This window comes from Porites lutea, chromosome 11 (genome assembly GCF_958299795.1).
Source record: "Porites lutea chromosome 11, jaPorLute2.1, whole genome shotgun sequence".
NCBI classification, from domain to species: Eukaryota; Metazoa; Cnidaria; class Anthozoa; order Scleractinia; family Poritidae; genus Porites; species Porites lutea.
In genome coordinates this window covers 18115789-18134852 of record NC_133211.1, presented here as the reverse complement: position 1 = coordinate 18134852, position 19064 = coordinate 18115789, and the positions used below count along the sequence as shown (strand labels likewise).

The window sequence follows — 19064 nt, the reverse complement described above, 5'->3', positions numbered from 1 at the left end:
TTTAAGGTACCATTCGTTATCGTTTCCAAATATCCAGTATATTTGTTTGAATTGATCGCGAGGCAGAAGACTCCAACAAACTCTCGACTCCAATGGCTAATTTTAAAAGGACAAATACCTCTGGTTATTCCATGTCAACCGGGGTTGCTCTTTAGTACAATATAGTTTTACTTTAACAAGGATCTCTAGGGTTAATTTTATTTATTCCAAACTGAATACAATTCGAAGAAAAAGGCAAATAAGCAAATCGAACAAACAAAAACATAAATTGAACGCAACCTTTATCAGTGTAATTTTAGGCTCATCGAGCTTAAAACGTTTCCCGAATTATTTACTTCTGCTTAGATCCGTTCTTGTCAAATCTACAAAGTCCATAGCTCTCAAAAAGGAGAGAGAAACGTAAGTGATCATCCCTAGCTCCCCCTACAATGGTTATCAGAAGGGTGGGGGTTTGCTAGACTAGAATTTGTTTTAAAGGGCGTACTAGATATCATGCATTCCCTTATAACAATCGAACGTAGACTAAAAAAGAGGGATACTATATTCATTGTAAGAAATTTACCGAAAGTGCAATATTTTGCGACAAAATGTTTTGGAATTTTTGCGTTAATTGTTTTCATAATCTTTCATCTTGTTAAATATACAAAACAATTACGTTTTTGTACAAAATTGGTGTCGCAAATATTTCCTATAAGAAAGTTATTATAAACTTAACGGACTGAAGCTGGAGGTTTCTAGTAAAGGAGGACATTGAAAGGTGTAGTTAGGTCAAAAGGGATTTCCAATAGACTTTCACGAAAGTTTTCTTTACAAAACTGAATTAAAGAGTGTAATGAAATAAATTTAACCCTCTGCTTGAATAATTAAAACATTTATTTAAAGGACGAATGCGGAGGGGGTGTGAGGTACTTTAAAAGAGTAGGCTTAAAATAGGTCAGATTAGGGACCTTGAAGCACAGGCCGCGTTTTAGACGCTACCAAATTTGTAATGCTAAGTGTCTTTACTCTTAAAGAGACAATTTACACCAAAACGTGAGCAGAACCACTGCCAAATTTTTCCACTTCAGGTTTAAGTGCGCCACTCAAAACGTCCTCGCTTAAACTTCCTGTATTTACTATATTTGAGGACGAAGCGACCTTTCTACACACCTGAGACCAAGACTTATCATGTAACCATGAGTTTTTTTTTCATAGTACTTTAAAAGAAATAATTTATACCAAATTTATACAATCCTACGTAACGAGATCGTTAAACCGTCGTTATGAAGAAGCGTCTTTTTTTATTTTTCACCACTCGGTGACGTTAGTGGGGGCTATGCCACGCTATATGACATTTTTTGTTGTGTTATTTAAGACTATGTTTAGGCATTGAGACTGCTTCATGTCGTCTGCTTCTACGGATGGCAAGGATGGAAATGGATTAAAACTCTGAAAGGTTCAACTATGCGTGCAAAAAATCGTCAAAAAAATTATTATGGTGTGTGCTCCCTGATGAAATTGGTTTGATATCTTTTTTATAACTCTACAGGAGCATTCTGGGTATGGGTTAATAAGGCACTGAGTAATGACTATCACACAAAATTGACCTAAAACAGCAAAATCCACGTGACATAGCCACTTAAAGAAAAAAAAATCACTGCGGAGTGAAAAAGCAGAAAAAGACGTTTAATCTGCAGTATTCGTAATCATACTCTCACGTTCTAGTTTTTGTACCATATTTCATTACGTACAACCTTCGAAAATGACGCCAAGAGAAGCTATCATTTATATCAGATTAAACAAGAAGCTCTGAAGAGCTTTAATGAGCAATCAATAAAATATTTCATAGCAAATTTTTACTTGTTTTTTTTTTCCCCTTCATTTCCTTAAATAGGGTCCCTAGAAAGGGCGCATGCTTTTGATCACCAATTCTTCTTACTAGATAATACCTATTGTTTAGCAGGAAAAGAAGCCAGGTCCTGGTTGTTCAAACGTTGGATAGTGCTATCCACTGGATAACGCAATTTGGTTTCCTTAATAGCTATCCAGTGGAAAGAGATTTATCCGGTGGCGCTATCCATCGTTTGAACAACCAGGGCCACTTCTTCGTAAGCATGACTCACGCGGCTTTGACGCGATCCATAGGTAATTCAAATAATAGCGGAGCTCGCGCGCACAGCTTTGCACCATGGGTAAGAAAATTTGGTTATTTTTGCATACAAGAAATTGTGGTTGTAACAAAATCGTCTGTCTGTCAGTACTGCCCCCGCCTCATGTTTGCAGATGTGAAACGTCTCACTTAGTAACTGAAAAATTAGCCTGGGAAGCTGGCGCTAAATCATTTCATATCCAACAAGCGCGAGTAGAATAATTGTTTTATTAAAAACGACCACAAAATATCGAGAATTTTTTCCGCATTTATTTGTAAAAACAACCGATTTTTAGCTTGTTTTTAATTTTAAGCAGTCGCGTACAGTTACCATATTTGGAGAGCATGGTATGATGGCTCATATACCATGATGGCTAAGCCAATCAGAGCTCTAGAATTGCATTATTCAATGATTTAGTTTTAAATAATTGGAATTATCAGATATGGGGAGTAGGTCATTTACATTTGACTTGATATTAAGACATCATTTAGACATTTAGACCTTAAAGTCCTTAACATTTGGATTCTATCGTCAATATCTAACGACAGACAATTCCCGGCTGGTTTACTTTCGTTTTATTATTTCTGTATTCACTCAATAACTTCGTTTTTACAAGATATCTTAATCCCAATCCTATTCACAGTAGGGGTATATTATGAAATAAAGACTTTACATTTTCGTTGAATAAAAGATCAAAGTACATCCTCGCTTTACTGATTAAAAAGTATAAACAGCTATCTTAAATATTGGCCAACTATTCTACACAGCTTATTCTAAATGGATTGCTATGTCCTTAATATTCCTTTAATTCGGTACAAAGAGTTTAAAACTAATTGCTCAAAAATTATAGATAAAAAGTTGCCAAAGTGAATTATCTGTTTGACCGACTATTATGAAGTCATCATTATTTTCACACGATAGTGAATGATCGATTATACCACTGATTGTGAGCAGATTATAATCTTCTATAAACTGCTTTTCCAAAATTTACGTTCATGCAACCATCTGATTAACCTGGTCATGATTTCTGAACCCAGTGATTAGTTGAGCCTATTAAGATTGTTCAGGTTGAGGAAAAGCGAGCCGGAAGAGAAAAAACGCAATATGCAACTCAAAGCAGAATGAGAAATGCTACAGGAGCCGTTCCTTAGTGCTGCCGTTTACTTCCTGACTGCTTTGAAATTGTGATCTTGCTAACTTTGTTCGCATTTCCACAGCGTGAGATCTTATCAAAACCCGAGTATAACTAATAATTTTATAAATTGTGTTACTTTAATAGAGTGTTTTCACATGACGTCACGACGGCCATATTGGTGTCCCAAAACAATGAAACGGCGGCCATGTTGGTGTCCGAAACCAGTCCTGTGGGAGTTGAACTCTTTTCTTATGCAAACGCTTTCTTTTGTTCCAATAAATTTGCATAGATGCTGGCCACGTGAGTGAAAACACTCTATAAGTGACCCCTGAGTTATTAGTCCATGTTCCGAGACGGTGGAAAGCAGCGTGGAGGCCGCGTGGCCGAGCGGTTACCCGAGTTCAAGTCCCGCCCTGACCGCTAGCTGGATTTGTTCTTGGTAGTCCCAACCTCAGATCCTCGGCCACGCCTAAAAGCAACTAACTGAGTATATTTTGAACTCAAAAGCTTCCCCTTCTTTCTAAGATCGTTAAGGATCTGTCCCAGGTTGCTCGAAAGACGGTAAACTTTAACCCAAGCCTTGGGTTTGAAAGTTTACCGTCTTTGGAGAAACCCGGGACAGATTGTAATTGTGACTGATAACTAAAGATATTGCGGAGGCGTTACTTAGAGATCCAGTTATCTGAAACTCTCAAGCAGGAATGGGTATTATTTTAACCCTGGGTTAGGGCTAACCGTAAGTTTTCAGGGAGCCTGGGACAAGGCACTGCAGTGAGATCGGGAGTCTGGGGACAGGAAAGGCCTTTTTCCCCCACTACGGAGCCTGTTTCCAGGCTAGTTCTCGAACTACTGGGACTTTAAGTCTTGTCATCAACATCCATTTTTGTGGTTGACTCGGGTTTGAGAACTTGTGTAACTTCACGGTAGCTTTATCTAAAGTGATCTTCCCTCGCATGAACTACTGCGTTCTTTTTCCGCCAACACTGAAGACACATGATCACAATCAAATCAACAAATTCACATAGCGTCAGCAGACTGCAGCCCAAAAATAATCCCATGTTACCCCCGACGTCCGCTGAAAGGAAATTGAAATGCACACTAATTAGACTGCCTGCAGTCCGCCTTTTGTCTTGAAATCCGTTCAGTTGTGATCTCAGCCAGCGCGATTACAAACAACGACGTCACTATAAGGGACAAGCGTGCATGGGTTACCCGTCGAGCAACTTTGCAAAGAAAAATAAGAGACTGCTTGCAGTCTACCCTAAAAAACACGGACAATAATGTTGCCCATATCCCATATCCAAATCAGAAGAATCTATGATAGATGTGTAGTACAAATAGTAGGGCAAAGTGACGCAAACGGCGTGTAATCGACGGACGTATCAGATGTGTACGTCATTTTAGACCGTCAAGTTCCAAGACGAGACGCACATGCGTCTGTGGACGTAAAAAAATAACTGAAGAACAGCGGGTGCCATCGTGAGGGAAGTGTCGGTCTTCAAGAAGGGTCTGAAAAAGAATCGACTGTACCTGACAGACCCCGGTACTGTTCATACTTACATCCAAAATCGTTGAGATCATAAGCAGGTTTTTCCTCGGTTACCTCTGTGTCCAGAGTTTCATAATAAACGTTCACTTGTACCATCCTTTTTCTAACAAGTCAAAAGAAACAAAAAGCAGTAGTAGTTAAAATCAAATAAAATTATGTCGATTCAAGTTTAGCTGCGTTCATTTCATTAAATGGTAAAAAGGTAATGTGGAAGTGAAGTGCATTTAGCTTTCCACCTTGTCTAAAAGTACTCCACTCGAATTAAAAACGGTAATCAAATTAAATAACAGAAGGCAACCAGTTGGGGATTTACAAGCGTAGCAAAGGATTTTAACTAGGAACGACCGAGAAACAAATCCAGCTAGTGGTCTGAGTAGATCTCGAACCCGGGACGGCTAGTGTGTCTGAAAAGACCACTGCACGGCCACGCATGCCTCTTTGTAAGATCTAAAAATTGAGGGGATTCAAGACATTAGGCAATCCCGCTTGTGCGTAATGACCATAAGAGGTTTTGGGTTAGTAGATGAGGGTAGCTGAGTGAAGAGTTTTAAAAGAAATAAGTATTTTCTCGAATTCGTTAAAAAGAAAATAAGCAAACAGTGAACAATCTATACATGAATTGAAGAGGCGATAGTTGTCTTGAAAATAGTGCAAGGGTAATAAATCCGCCGACTTCAAAGTTGCTTTAAAAAATTTGCTACGCTCCATTTTTCAGTGTTTGAAATCTGCTGAAACACTCTTACCCGCGTGTTCGAAATGTAGCAATTATTGCGGAAGATCAGGGAGATTCGAAGAGAATTTCGAACAGATTTACATTACAAAAGGTTTACCTGACATACTCTTGGTACTCTCTGACTTTTTCTGTATCATTTGGTGCGACGTTATAGAGTGGCAAGAGGGTATCCCACAAGTGGCTCGACGGGGAATAGGCCATGGAGGACTGCACCTGATAGTCAATTTTTTCACACGGCAAGGGGCAATCACAGCGGCTTGGGTTAAAATTTGCTATAAAACAAGGATACAAGAATCTTGTCGATATCTCCGACTTAGTCTTTTTTCAGATATTTAAAATGGCTGTTAAGACTTTTATTTGTTTGTTACTTACTGGCTTTTGGAAAAGCACATTTGAGGAGCTCTTTTGCACTACAGAATCTTGTATGATTAACTTCACCTGTTGAAATAACTGTAAAATTTATTTGTGCCCAGAACCATGACGTTTGACTTTGTTAATTTACAGCAGAGGGTAAAGAAAAGCTTTGAGCCAATGAGGCCTATAACGGCGGAGCTAATTTCGGTTTATGTTGAAGCACCTAGGAGCCTCCCCCGCCCCCAACCATCACCCGGCCAGATGTTCACAGTATTAATCTGTCACACCAGGCAGTGTAGAAAGAGACAAGGTGGAGCATTAAAGGTAAGGTCTCTGGTAAAGGCTAAAACCTTTACCTACACATTCGAGGAGACTAGTTCACTATACCTCCACTGATAGCTGAACCCCGTAATGAAATAAAATATATGACATCCTGCGATCAATAAACAGTGAGTAGCCTTTTACAAATGTTTACAAAATGTAGAACTCCTATGGATACATGTACGGGCCAGCAAAAATATCAGCTAACAGTCTATCTATTGTGGGCTAAAACGTATAATAAAAGATGATCAATTATCCGTAATTTTCAGTAGAAACCTAGCAGAAGTAACATGAAGTGACGCAATAACATTTGACCGACACTCTGAGGAAAGAAGGCGCGCGTCAGTTTTTTACTCACGTGGCCAGAAGCTGTGCAAACTGAAAGTGTACGTTTACATAAGTAAATGGCTCAACATCTCCCACGGGACTGGTTTGCATGGGACATCTAGATCTGTTTTGGACGATAATATGGTGGACGTAAAAACGTCATGTGACGTCATTTATCTATTGCTGGTTTGCATGTGACGTCACGGCGGCCATGTTGATGGTCAAGAACGACAGTATTTCTCTCCACTTGAAACTCCATTTCCGTTTAAATTCTTCGAAAACCTTTTACTGAATTGACCACCAATACGAGATTTCACTACTATTCAATATCTACAAACACTCTTACCAGTAATGGAAATAACGCTTGAAAAGCTAAGCGCGCGCAACAGAAAAAAAGAACGGGAAGGAAAAAATAATAAGGAAAGATCGCGCAATTTGCATTTTGTGAGCTTTCATTCGTCAAAAGTTCTCGAGAAAAGATAAATAAGTGCAAAACAAGAGTAAAGAGCTATTAACATTAATGCATCAAGAAATATCTTACTCATCGGTGGCATTGATATCATGCGACAGTCACACGCGTTTACAACCATCTTAGTGTAACAGTCCAACAGACATGCGTATTCCGTGTAAACCGGAAAAGTTGAGTCCAGCTTCTTTGTACCACAACCGGATTTAAATGGCTTCGGAAGACTTATTGTCTACAATCAAGACGTGAAAAATGATTAAGTAAACTAAAGCTATTTTTCCTATGGTCAGCTGTAATCTTTATGGCCTTGGATGTCATTACTCTTGGTCCCGGGGGATACTCCCATAAATTTCGGATAGGTGTGTTCCCCACAGGTTTAAGAATAACGTAAACAGAAATTGACAGCCTATTTAAGATAGATAGATAGATAGCTTTATTATCAACAGAGCACCAAAAGGCACATGTGTTTACAACGTTAACAAAGATTACAGTGCAATAATTACAGAGGGAAAAGGGAAAACAACATTAGATCACTTTCCTATCACTAACAGTAGTCGAATATTTACAATTACGTACCAGAATTTTAGCTGATACAATTTTTGTACCCTATCTAAGGATCATACTGGGACCACAATGCCAACTAGGACGAAAACTACACCCTATTTAAGGATCAAGCCCCTCAGAAATCATACCCCGTTTTGCGGGACCTATCGATGTCACATACGGGAGAACTGCATGTCCCCCGACAAAATGGGCGATTTACAGCCTGGCCTCGGTTGTTCAAAATTTGGATGGCGCTATCCACCGGATAACTCGCTATCCAATGCAACCTCGTCCCCAGGGTTTTCCCCTTAAAATATGGCCCCACCCATTTTTTAAGGGAAAAGCCCTGGGGACGAGGTTGTATCTAATGGATAAGTATTACGGAAACTAATTGCGTTATCAACTGCATAGTGAATTATCCAGTGGATAAGGCTATCCACCTTTTGAACAACTGGGACGAGGTTTCTGAAAAAGATGTTTCAAACAATGATGATGACTATCTTTTCAAACCTACCTTAGTCCTTCGTACGCGTATATTCGTAGTGAAACCAGGTGGTAAATCCACACCAAAGTCTTCAATGTTGGGATACGACTCGTTTTGATCATGAACCAAAATTTTAAAACCTGTTGCGTCATAACTGTATGGTCCATAGTACTCCTCTGGCTGTGCATCCAGGGAGAGTGTCAACGCTTGTATTTTTCCCGATGTAGTCACGTACAGTTTAGTGTGATTCGGATGCCCAGAATTTAGCGTATAACATACGCCTCGCTGAAAAGGAAAAAAATACCAAACGCTTTAGATTACTCATCTCGCCTCTTACATGAAGAATACTGACGGATCTAATAGAAAAGTATCCGCCCCCCTCCCCTCAACCGTCTTCGCCATGAACACCACCACCGCTGTCACATGGAAAAAACGCATCATTACCTCCATCACCATCGTCATCATCATCAGCACTACAACTGGGAACTAAATTATCACAATGAATATGATCATCATCATCATCATCATCATCATCACCAACGCCATCAATATCCCCATCACCATGGCCATCATTATCACATCATTATCGTCGTCCTCGTCGTCGAGTATTATACCAAGCAAAAAGACAGGAGGTTAGAGAGCGTCTTCACCAGGCATTACTGTTATATTTTTAGGGTAGCTCTTTGGTTATGTTTAGTTCAAGGCCAATGAGATGTCGAGATTAATTTCTGCATGGGTTACGTACAATCGAACCAACATATCTTCATGAACATTTTAGTCTTACTAATTAAAACCTTTCGCTTTTGTGATTTCCATACGTTTGATTTATCTAAAAAATACGAGTTAGCCTGAAGGATGGTTGAAAGATTTTCTTTTCCCCATATCCATTCAATTACAATGCGCTAACTCTAAACAAATTATATAGATATGCGTTATTGACCAACCATGCTCAGCCATGAGCGAGTTTGGCTAAATTCTTTTTTGTGTTTTATACGGACCGAAACGAAGTCGAGGCTTGGTATATAAAGGATTTATTGTATTGCATAAAAAAAAATATCCTTTTTCTTGGGGGACCAACGCGGGAAATCCCGAGGGGGTAAGGTGGACCCATTTTGCCCTCCCAGGTAGCCAATCAGAGTACAGGTTTCGTGGATTCAGCTGTATAATAAGAGAGATTGCTAGTAATAAAATGATTGGACTTATGAGGTGTTTCACTTAACACGGGTAGTTTCTATGAGTTGCGCAAGGATGCATGTCACCACAAAACAACCTAAGCTTCTTGAGGAAAATGGCTGGAAGATTTCGAAGCATTCTAAAACAATTAGTGAAGACAAAATAGCCGAATTAGTCGAGGTACTGACCAAAATAGATAGCAAGAAACTGACAAGAACTGAAAAGCCACGTGAGGGAGATTAACTACTACTAAGTGCTATGACATCCAGTCATGTCATCGAACTGCACATCAGGCCTGGAAAGTGGTTTAAAGAAACTTAAGGCATAGAAAGAATGTTATAAGGTGGGAAATATTCGTCGGCTTTCGTATGATGAAGAGAATTATGCAGATCTCGATGAGTGTTACCACATCAGCCTTCGGCCCCTCTGGCAGGTAACACCCTCCGCGATATGTATAAATCTTCATATCGTATTCATCTGATCATCTTTTCAATAACAGCTCATTATTTTCCCTGTTTCTATCTGATATTATCATTTACTTTTACCATCAATGAGAGGAATGAAGGGAAGTTAGCGGCTGAACATTCCTGGTGTTGAAAGGTACACTTATGCAGCATTTCGGAGAGCACATGACTGTTGTTCGTGACGATTTCGTCAACGTTAAGCGACGGATCAACTTCTTTGTCCATGAGGCTTTTACCTAAGACGTGAATTTTTACAAAATCCTGTTGGTCAAGGAATGTTTGGGCGTCCGTTCCAAGAATTTTGCTCCTCTTCATCATGTTCTGGTTGCATATAGTTATGGCAGGGAATAAAAGCTTCTCATCGTGCTCAACGGATTTGCTTATGATGCTCTGGTTCCTTTGATATTTTCTGTAGTTATCTCGAAATTGGAAGAAAAGGAAAACAATGCCCAGCAATATTAGGGTTATCCAGATAATTCTTCGTATCAGCGAGCCGGAGTCAAATATGAAATGGAACCCATGTAGCGTAGTGTAAGACCCGAAATCTTTGATCACGCGTGAGGCTTCGTCAGTCTCTGACTTCCAAACTTCTTTCGCTCCTTTCACGCAGTGGTCCGTTTTTTCTCTTATGGCTTTTAGCTCTGTTTCCATGGTGCTGTTAGTGACCTAGAGGGAAAAAGTTATAAAGCACAACTTTAAAAATTGACAATTCGTCTAGACAAAACAAAAAAAGGAATACAATAAAGTTTTAATTGGTCTATTTCGTACCGTTAAATAAGTTCGCAGTAAATTTTTTTGTTTTACATGCAAATTCTTATTTGAATTACATTTCCTCAAAACTGTATTTTATGTCAACTTGTGCGTCATTGTCGGGGCCGACTTTTATAATATCTTTTAGTTTTAAGAGTAAAACAAAAGACCGACAAAATATACTGCGTCGAAGTGGTGCCATAAAAGTCTTTTAAAAGAGACACTACAGGCTTCTTGGCCCTGAGTGGTGCATCAAACTCCACTGCAATTATGTCAAGTCGTTACTGTCAAGCATAAACACATACTGCTCTGATGAGAAGAAATAATGCGTCATTACCGCTTATTTAAAGAGCTGTGGATTGAGTCTTGAAACCCTTATGCGCTTTCATTTGACGCTAACATCACGGAATGAAGTTAAAAAAAAACAGATTTCTCTTTCTAGACAATCTTTATGTAAACTCATAGAGGAATTATTCTGAAGTTCCTTGCATAGAGATCTTTGGGTGATTTGATTGCCACTTAAACTGGTAGTACCAGAAGTGCATTCGTGATTCGCAATATTTCAATCACTACCGAAACTATTTGAAAAGATAATGTGTTCATAATTAATATAAGCAGGAGCCGATAAGTAAAGGCTAAACAACACGGGATGTACCAGTTTTATTGAAAGCGAAATGTATCTGCAAAAATCGTAACAAACATTGATTAGCTAGACGAGTTTGCACGTAAAAGAAGAAGAAGATTAAGAAGAAGACTTGAGCAGAAGAAGACAAGAAGGAAAAGGGGCAAAAGCAAATTTTAAAATCTAAGCAAGAGCCTGCCAAGAAAAAATAATAATTAAAAAAAAAACACACACACACACACACAGAGATGCATTTAGTTTAAGTTTTTTGGCGTGTCATCAGTCTCCAAGTGTTTTAGAGTCGAACCTCCCGTAGGCGACCACCCAAACTGCAAATACTGAGTGGTCGCTTACGAGAGGTGGTCCTTTACAAGAAACGAACCACAGGGGTTTCTTCCCAGAAGAGGTGCAAGCACATAGACTTTATGGAAGATAATTTATTGCATGCAATTTCTAAGATACGCCATGTGTAGTTCCATGTTTTCACTGAAGATCTTCGCATATTCTAAGTACCATAGTGCACACAGCGAACCTAGAGATCAGAGAATACGTCAAGTGCTCGCTTACAAGAGGTTAAAAACCACTGGAAAATTATTAAACTTTCAGGCCCAAAAAGGTGGTCGCGGTCTCTTACAACAGATGGTCGTTTACTTTACAACTGTAAGGCTTTGACTGGGAAAAGTTTGGTGTTTTAGAGAGGCGTTCGCTTAATGGGAGGTGATTGCTTACGAGAGATGGTCGCACATGGAGGTTCGACTGTAGTACGGTATTCCAGAATTGTTATGCTTAATCTTGCTTAATTTAAAGTTGTGGCTATCACCCATTCTGCAAAGTTACTGCAGCAAGACGAACAGATCAAATTAACTAGGCCCTCCTTTCAAGGTTAAAGGAGTATGCAACCTTTTTATTACAGCTTTTCAATACTGAGTTTTTTTTGCTAGTAATCACGGTTTCTTTAGTATGCAGTGTGCCCTAGTGTCGCGCTTGTGAACACCTTTTCTCTCACACTATGTCCTACTGGAGGTGGGTGTACTGATTGCCTTGAAGTAATAACAACTCAGTTTAGGTCTCGCAGCAGGGGTAATAATGCTAACGAGAAACAACAAAGGTGACACAAGGAAATGGTAATAATTGTTACACAACAGAGCCACTATGATATTACAAAGAGGCCTCCAACAATTTATCCTGCTTAACAATAAAAAATATCCCGCACAAAAGTGAATTTTGAAGATTTCTTGTTTTTTTTTCCTTTTTCGATTTCATTAAGCCCGTTTCCAATCTTTTAGGCCCTGAGGCTCCAGCTAAGTCTATCGAGCTCCACAAAAACCCACATATTCCACTTTAAAAAACTAGTCCAAGTAAAACTGATGTCATATTTTAAAAGGGAACATGGCCGGTGATATTATACCACCGCTAGAGCGTATCACTAACAAAATTGTTGCAATCCAAATAGCCCTAAAGTAGAGGCCCATTAAAATAATGGTAAAACTGCATCAGTTTACAGCCCTAGTTATTGTTAGTTTTGCCGACTTTAGTCCAATGTTGATTAACGATAACTAGCATAAGGTTAAGGTTTTTTATGGGTTCAAAGTACCTGACCGCCTGATTCGAAGTAGAGAGTTAAGTTCGTACGGAGTGATGCAACAAAGTTTTGTTTCTTGCTTCAAAGTACACAATTTAATCTCCTACCGTTGGCTACACGGATTAGAGAAGAAAAGGAAATGAACTGCTGGACTCTGCAAATAATTTTCGTAATCTGCATTTTCCTAGCAGTCAGAAGCAAATGACTGTGTGGCATTTTATTGTGAAAAAAATTTAATTTAAACATTCTCTTTCTTGTGCATGGTTAATAAATGAAGGTTAATGGTAGGACTTACCTTTTTGACTGAACGGGTAGAAGGGCTAAGTTATCTTTGTTGCTTTTGATATCAGATTGTAATTATTATATAAAGTTGAAATGCGTGGCGAAAAATCAAACACTGACCGACATATACCGGTAATCATTTCTTACCTGCCTATCGCTCACTTCACTGTCGCTTCTCAAAGAACATTCGTGAGGTTACTGCACTATGAAGTACTCTTGTTACACCATCAAGTTATATTAAGTTCAAATTTCAGGATTAAATTCGAGACAACCTTGGCTATTCCATTTGCAATTAACACTTGATTGTCTTTGCCAATTACTGCTGGGCTATTATGCTCCACTCACCTGTCGGAAATGTGTTCTCTACAATCAGCGACCAAACTGAAAAACAAAAAGAAATAAACCGTTTGATAACTTAGCTTCACAGCACGGAACAGTGTTTTCACACTCTAAATCTCGATGCAGGTCTTAAACTTTGTCAACAAACGGGCCAGTTGCCTCGCCAGTCTCTTAACAAAAAAGGAGAAATTTTATCAGGATTATGATTAATTTGATAGCAGAATTAATTAACGCAGGGTGAATTAATTACAAAAGCAGAACATTACTTAGTTACGGCCGCTTTCGAACCTGAAAAGTCGTCGCACAGAACGTTTCTCTATAACTGCAGGTATAGACGCACCAGTCCACGTTTTCAACGTTAAAATTACAAGTATTTGTATCGGAACAACCCTTTATTTTAATCAATTTTTTTTTGCTTTCTGTGCAGGTTATCTTGATAAATAAATAAACTTGCGATATGCATTTTATTAAAAAATAACGCAAATAGCATAGGTTTTCCATTCAAGGTAACAAAAAGGCTATCTCGCAGAATTCTTAACTGATTTACTAAGATCTTAACGTGGTTAGCAACTCTCGAAATTGAAATGCAAGGCAAGGACATAGTCTAATTATTTTTGGGTCTTACATTTTTAATGAAAAATTTTATTATCCTCAAGAATAAACATATATCTGGTATAATTAAAGGCGCTGGAAAATATCGTGCGACCCAATTCTCAAGTGAGTCACAAACCAGTCCACATTCTGTAGTGTCATGCTTCCATTTTAACCTACAAATTCTACATGGAATAAACCAAACCAAAATCCCAACCGGTTTCTCTTTGAACAATACCACGTATTTTATTTCGTTCCATACAACAGAGATAAAGATATCCCTCAAGTAAGTGATTCTTATAGCTGTTCTTTGGGATCTGTAGTTGGCACACCCTAATCACCCTAAAGCAGGTGAAGTTGATCTGCACTTCTCACCCCTATCTTCAAAATCCCTTCCTCAATTCAAACCTAGCCTAGACCTTTTTTTTTTTTTTTTTTAACCTAGCCTAGACCTGTTATAGCTTGTCTCTGTCCTATTCAGGAGGACAGTAGTAGCACTAATTAACTATTAAAGAGTCTTTCAATCCAATCTCTCTACAACTCAACGGAGAAACTGCAAACTGAATTTTTGAAACTTTATGTGTAAAAAACCTTAAGTACAGACTCATTCGGGTTTACGACCCTTATTTTTACAACTTACACGATCTTTGCTGGCATTTCTAACACAGACACTGAATCATAGCCAAGGGCAATCAAAGAGCACACAGCGAAAATCTAGGATCTGACAACTATGGTTAACAGAGAATAAAACCACTCAGAGGATTCAGGGTGAAAATTACCAAGAAGTCTATGTTTGGCTTTAATCATGAACAGCGTTAAATCATTAGAGATCCATGATGGCGGTATTATAAAAATGGTATTAAAACACATCTGTAGACATACATAACACATAATTTAATAAATTCGTGTAACTCACGTTCCGTGTTTTGAAAAGCACAGTATTACGAGCTAACAGCATGCGCTATATGTTAATGGTTTTTGCATTCATTTTTAATGAGACATATGTTGTTACTGGATAAGTTTTGTTGTAAAACAAGCCATAATGACTTTTGCAATACTCGTAACATTTCTATTAAAAATTTAAGATTCAAAACTGATTGCGAAAGAGTTTGTTTGCAAACTCAAACGCATATATTATTCTTCGAAAAAATAGTGCAAAAGAAATCTGCCTAGATTTTTCAAAACAAGCTCTTTGATTAGCTGATGTGTTTTTATGAAGATTTCCGCACGGTTGTTTGTTTGATTTCTTCCATGTCTAAAATATAATCATCCTTCATTGTTCCGGTATTCTAACTATTGATATCGCAGACTGCGGAGGCATTACAATAGGGAAGTTATGCTTTTTCCCTAACAGCCCATCACAATATAGGCCAAGGTAAAAAATATGAAATATCAGTTTTTCATGAAAAGAAGGTACTGTAAAAAGAAATGCCTAAAAGATTTCTCGAATAATTACAGCAAACAAAAAAAAAACAAAATAAAAAACAACAGCAGCATGAACCTCGCCTTACCAGTCCTTTATTCTACAACCACCCTGTTATTACGACCAACGACTGCCTTTTAGAGTCCTTTTAGAGTCATATTAGAGAGCTTTAGATTCTAGGACGAGTACGAGTGAGGAGAACGAGAGCGAAATTTTCTCAATACCAAGTAGTGCGCGCGCGTGGACCAGCGTTATTTTGACGGGAAAACCCGATAGCCGTCGTCATTCTACTACGAGAATTAGCAAGAATAAATGACGTAGTGGTGAGAACTTTTCTCATTTTTCGAGAGGGAGAGGTTTTAACCTTAACAAAAATGACCCTACAATGAAGCTTTCCTGGGTGTCTAGTATTTGACGTGAAAAAAGCATAATTAAATTTCGTCTTCGTTGCCATTCTCGTCCTTGAATCTATATCACCTTACTAATACCACCATTCGAACGTCGGTTGATAACCAAGTAATCAGTCTTACAAATAACAACTGAGCGTTTCGTTGAAAGTCGATCACAGGCATAAACAATCGTTCAAATTATACGTCGTTTTAACCCCGCAGATTTACTGTCTAAAGTTTTTGTAACATATTAGCTAAGAAAGGCTTTATGAAGCTACCCTGTGGCCATTCGTAAGACCAAATTTTTCGTTGCCTAATAGTGGTCGGCGTAAGTAATTTCGATTTTCCAAACAAATTTCACAACTATTGCAATGACAAGGAGCGTAATGCAAGGGAAAAAGCTATCGAGTGCAAAGTTCCTATGAGTGGAGCGCACCCTCACCTTGATACTTTATTTTATTGCCTAAGGCCCTGTACGTATCCGGGTATTTTTGAAAACGAAAATGTCAGAAAAATACGCGTCCACAAAGCGTATTTGAATCGTTTTCGCCCGTCCACATGAAACCACTAAAACGACGGAAATAAGATTTTATTCATAGCATGCGCAATAATAGTCGTATATGATGTATGACATCATCGTATTCGAAAACCTCAGTTTTCGTCTGTCCACACACGTATACGAGAAGTTGGTGTATTAAAAAAATCTCCACTCTGGGCACCGTTTAGGAAACCTGCGTTTTTGGTGCCTTAATAGACCCTTGACGTATGGGCGGATGGCTAAAACTGATACGGACACGTGTGGACGCGGCTTTTATCTTACACCGTAGTATTTAGACTACCCGTCACGCGATGTCCACTTAGCACGGAGCGTAGGCCCCGTCCACACATCTGTTTCCGTTTGAGAAAGGAGATTTTTTCTCCGTTTCCATTTCGCGATGACGACATGTGACTGCAACTAAGAGAATTCATTTAGTTTTTGCTTTCTTGTTTAAATTTGTCAACCCCGCTAAGGTTTAAAAATACAATAACCGTGATTTGCCCAAGAAAAAAGAAACAAACGGAAGCATTCTGGTAGTTTGAGTAAAAAGACACAAATTGTCCTTCTGAAAACGGTACCACCTAAGTGCCAACGAGCAAAGATTTTACCTATACGCGCGCGCTGTTCAATTTGTTTAGAAATGTCATGAATTACCGTAATTTACGAAAAATAGTCTGAACCCAATTCGACTGCATAAACGAAAACTGCCTTGAAAAAGGTGAAACAAACTGTTCTTCTGCATAAAGAATTTGAAATCCCGACTTTACATAGCATATTTTTCGAGATATTGAAGTTCGTGTTTTAGTCCGAAGTTGCGCACTGGTCATTTTGCTTAAAAATTTAGTGGTCTTCAGTATAAGCGAACTTAGAATCCTCGAAAAAATCATATTAAAGTGCGCGAATTTTCAACGTACAGATTTATATTAGGTCTCATTCTAAAGCTTAGGAAGTCTACTTTTCAGAAAAAAAAAATATTTATGGTGCCCCTATGAAGCCTTCGAATTATTTTGCTTCAAAGACACAATAAACTTTGCGGCGTTATTATTAGCGGCAGGCAATAAAAAATTCCAGCGAGCAAATGCGATAGCTATACGGGTATGATGCAAATGAATCCACCCGACGATTGGTTGAAGATGGGTTGACCACGAGACTCACAAACACGCACACGGCCCGTGGATTCTGTCTTTATTATCACGTGTTCGCTCGAAAACAATGCATTCTCTGTTCTGCATTACGTCATAAACGTTACCTTACACTACTATATCTGACTATATGTTACATCGATTCGAGATTCATTCTGAACTTTCGCGCACGGCTTTATTAGGCTGCCCCCTCGCCGTCTCGTGTCTTCGCAAGGCTACGTACTATATACTCGTTGGCAATAAAAACTGATATCCAAAAAAACTCAACCTCGTCCCGAGGTTGCTAAAAAACTCTTGAGGAACGTACTAGACAGCGGAAAAGTAATTCCCCTGGTGTTATTGGTATTACTAACAATAAATAGCAATTTTGGCGCGCCCCAAATTGGCTGGCTCGGAAGAGATTATTCTGATTATTCTCCTCCGTACCGGTTTTTGTAATCAGATATGCGCTGACATCATTCTCTCTTGGCGCTGACTAATAAATTTGATTAACAGCGATAACAAATGTTTGTTTACAATCGAGAACTTGGACTTTAGTGAACACAGCGATACTTTACAGCTCAATAGCAATTTGACATTAATACTAGGGATATCTAGTCCAAATGACTCAAAGTATTCTCTACAAGACTCCTGAAAGTAACAGTTTCTTTAAAGCGTATAAATCCTTGTTTTAGGCAATGGAAATTTTAATCCTAAACGATCCAGTTCTGTTTTTGGCTAGAATAATCTACGATTGCCTTACTGAAGAACGTGTCATGAATTCGATTCATGAATGGTATCCCGCACCTCTAAGCTACTTTCTCCAGTGAATTTTAATGAAAACAGATAAGGAGTGAAGCTAAGTCTGAGAATTAAAAAAAAAAACGTCAACAGACGAAACATTATGCAATATTTTATGTCGATCACTTGCGTGAAGTATTTACCTATAGAACCAGGGGGAGTTTTCGATCTTTCCTCCCGAAATTAACGCTCAATTTTGTGTTAGCTATTTCACCGTCTGCGTCCCAGCTATGGCTAGGGATTTACTAAAAAAAACACCTCAATGACGGTTTGAGTGGAGGATATTTATACATGTCCTTCCTCCACTATTTACGTCCACTTTGGTCAATAATTTTCAGTTTCCTCATATACAGTATTATAAGTGGTATCAAAGAAAAGTTGTACATAGCTTTAATCATCACATGCACTTTTTATTTAATTCTCATACTTTACGTAATCTCCAAGACAAATGTCAAGGCTTTAGAATTGTCTGCGGGAGAGAAATATGCCGGACATTAACGATAAAATTATGTTTAATAACTAGTCATTTCAATATCAGCTGTGTAACTCAGGCCCAGTTTTTTTCTATACCGCTGCGCTTTTCGAAATTGGCTCATTTTCGTATCGATTCAGTTTCATTTTTTATTTCTAAATTGTCATAATTTTTACGCCACCCACTTAAAAACCTATTCTTGGGAGGTTTCCGCTAACCTGCCGAGCTTTTCACCAAAAAACCAGAGCGTTCGATATAGCATCTTTTTGTTTTTGAAAGAGAACACAACAAACTCTGGGTAGCGGAAAATGCAAAAGTTGAAGTAGCAAAACTAATATCGATCGGATTCGGCAAAACTTAAAACCACACACACTGGGAATCTAGATGAAGGTTAAAAAAAGATCGTTTTTAATTTTATTTTTTAAATGAGAATGTTCATCATGCTAAGCTATAGAATTGCTCTGTGAATATAAGGA

At 38.5% G+C, this 19064-nt stretch overlaps 1 protein-coding gene across 1 annotated transcript; it reads right to left on the bottom strand.

Moving 5' to 3' along the window:
* Positions 1-4070: 4070 nt before the first annotated feature.
* On the bottom strand, positions 4071-13192 carry LOC140952352 (acid-sensing ion channel 3-like). The gene is made up of 8 exons (XM_073401774.1): positions 13062-13192; positions 9760-10344; positions 8072-8326; positions 7090-7246; positions 5919-5984; positions 5644-5818; positions 4825-4916; positions 4071-4339 (listed from the first exon to the last, which is right to left on the bottom strand). Exons 2-8 carry the CDS (start codon positions 10327-10329, stop codon positions 4194-4196), a joined length of 1461 nt encoding a protein of 486 aa, XP_073257875.1. The 5' UTR covers positions 10330-10344; positions 13062-13192; the 3' UTR covers positions 4071-4193.
* Positions 13193-19064: the final 5872 nt, after the last annotated feature.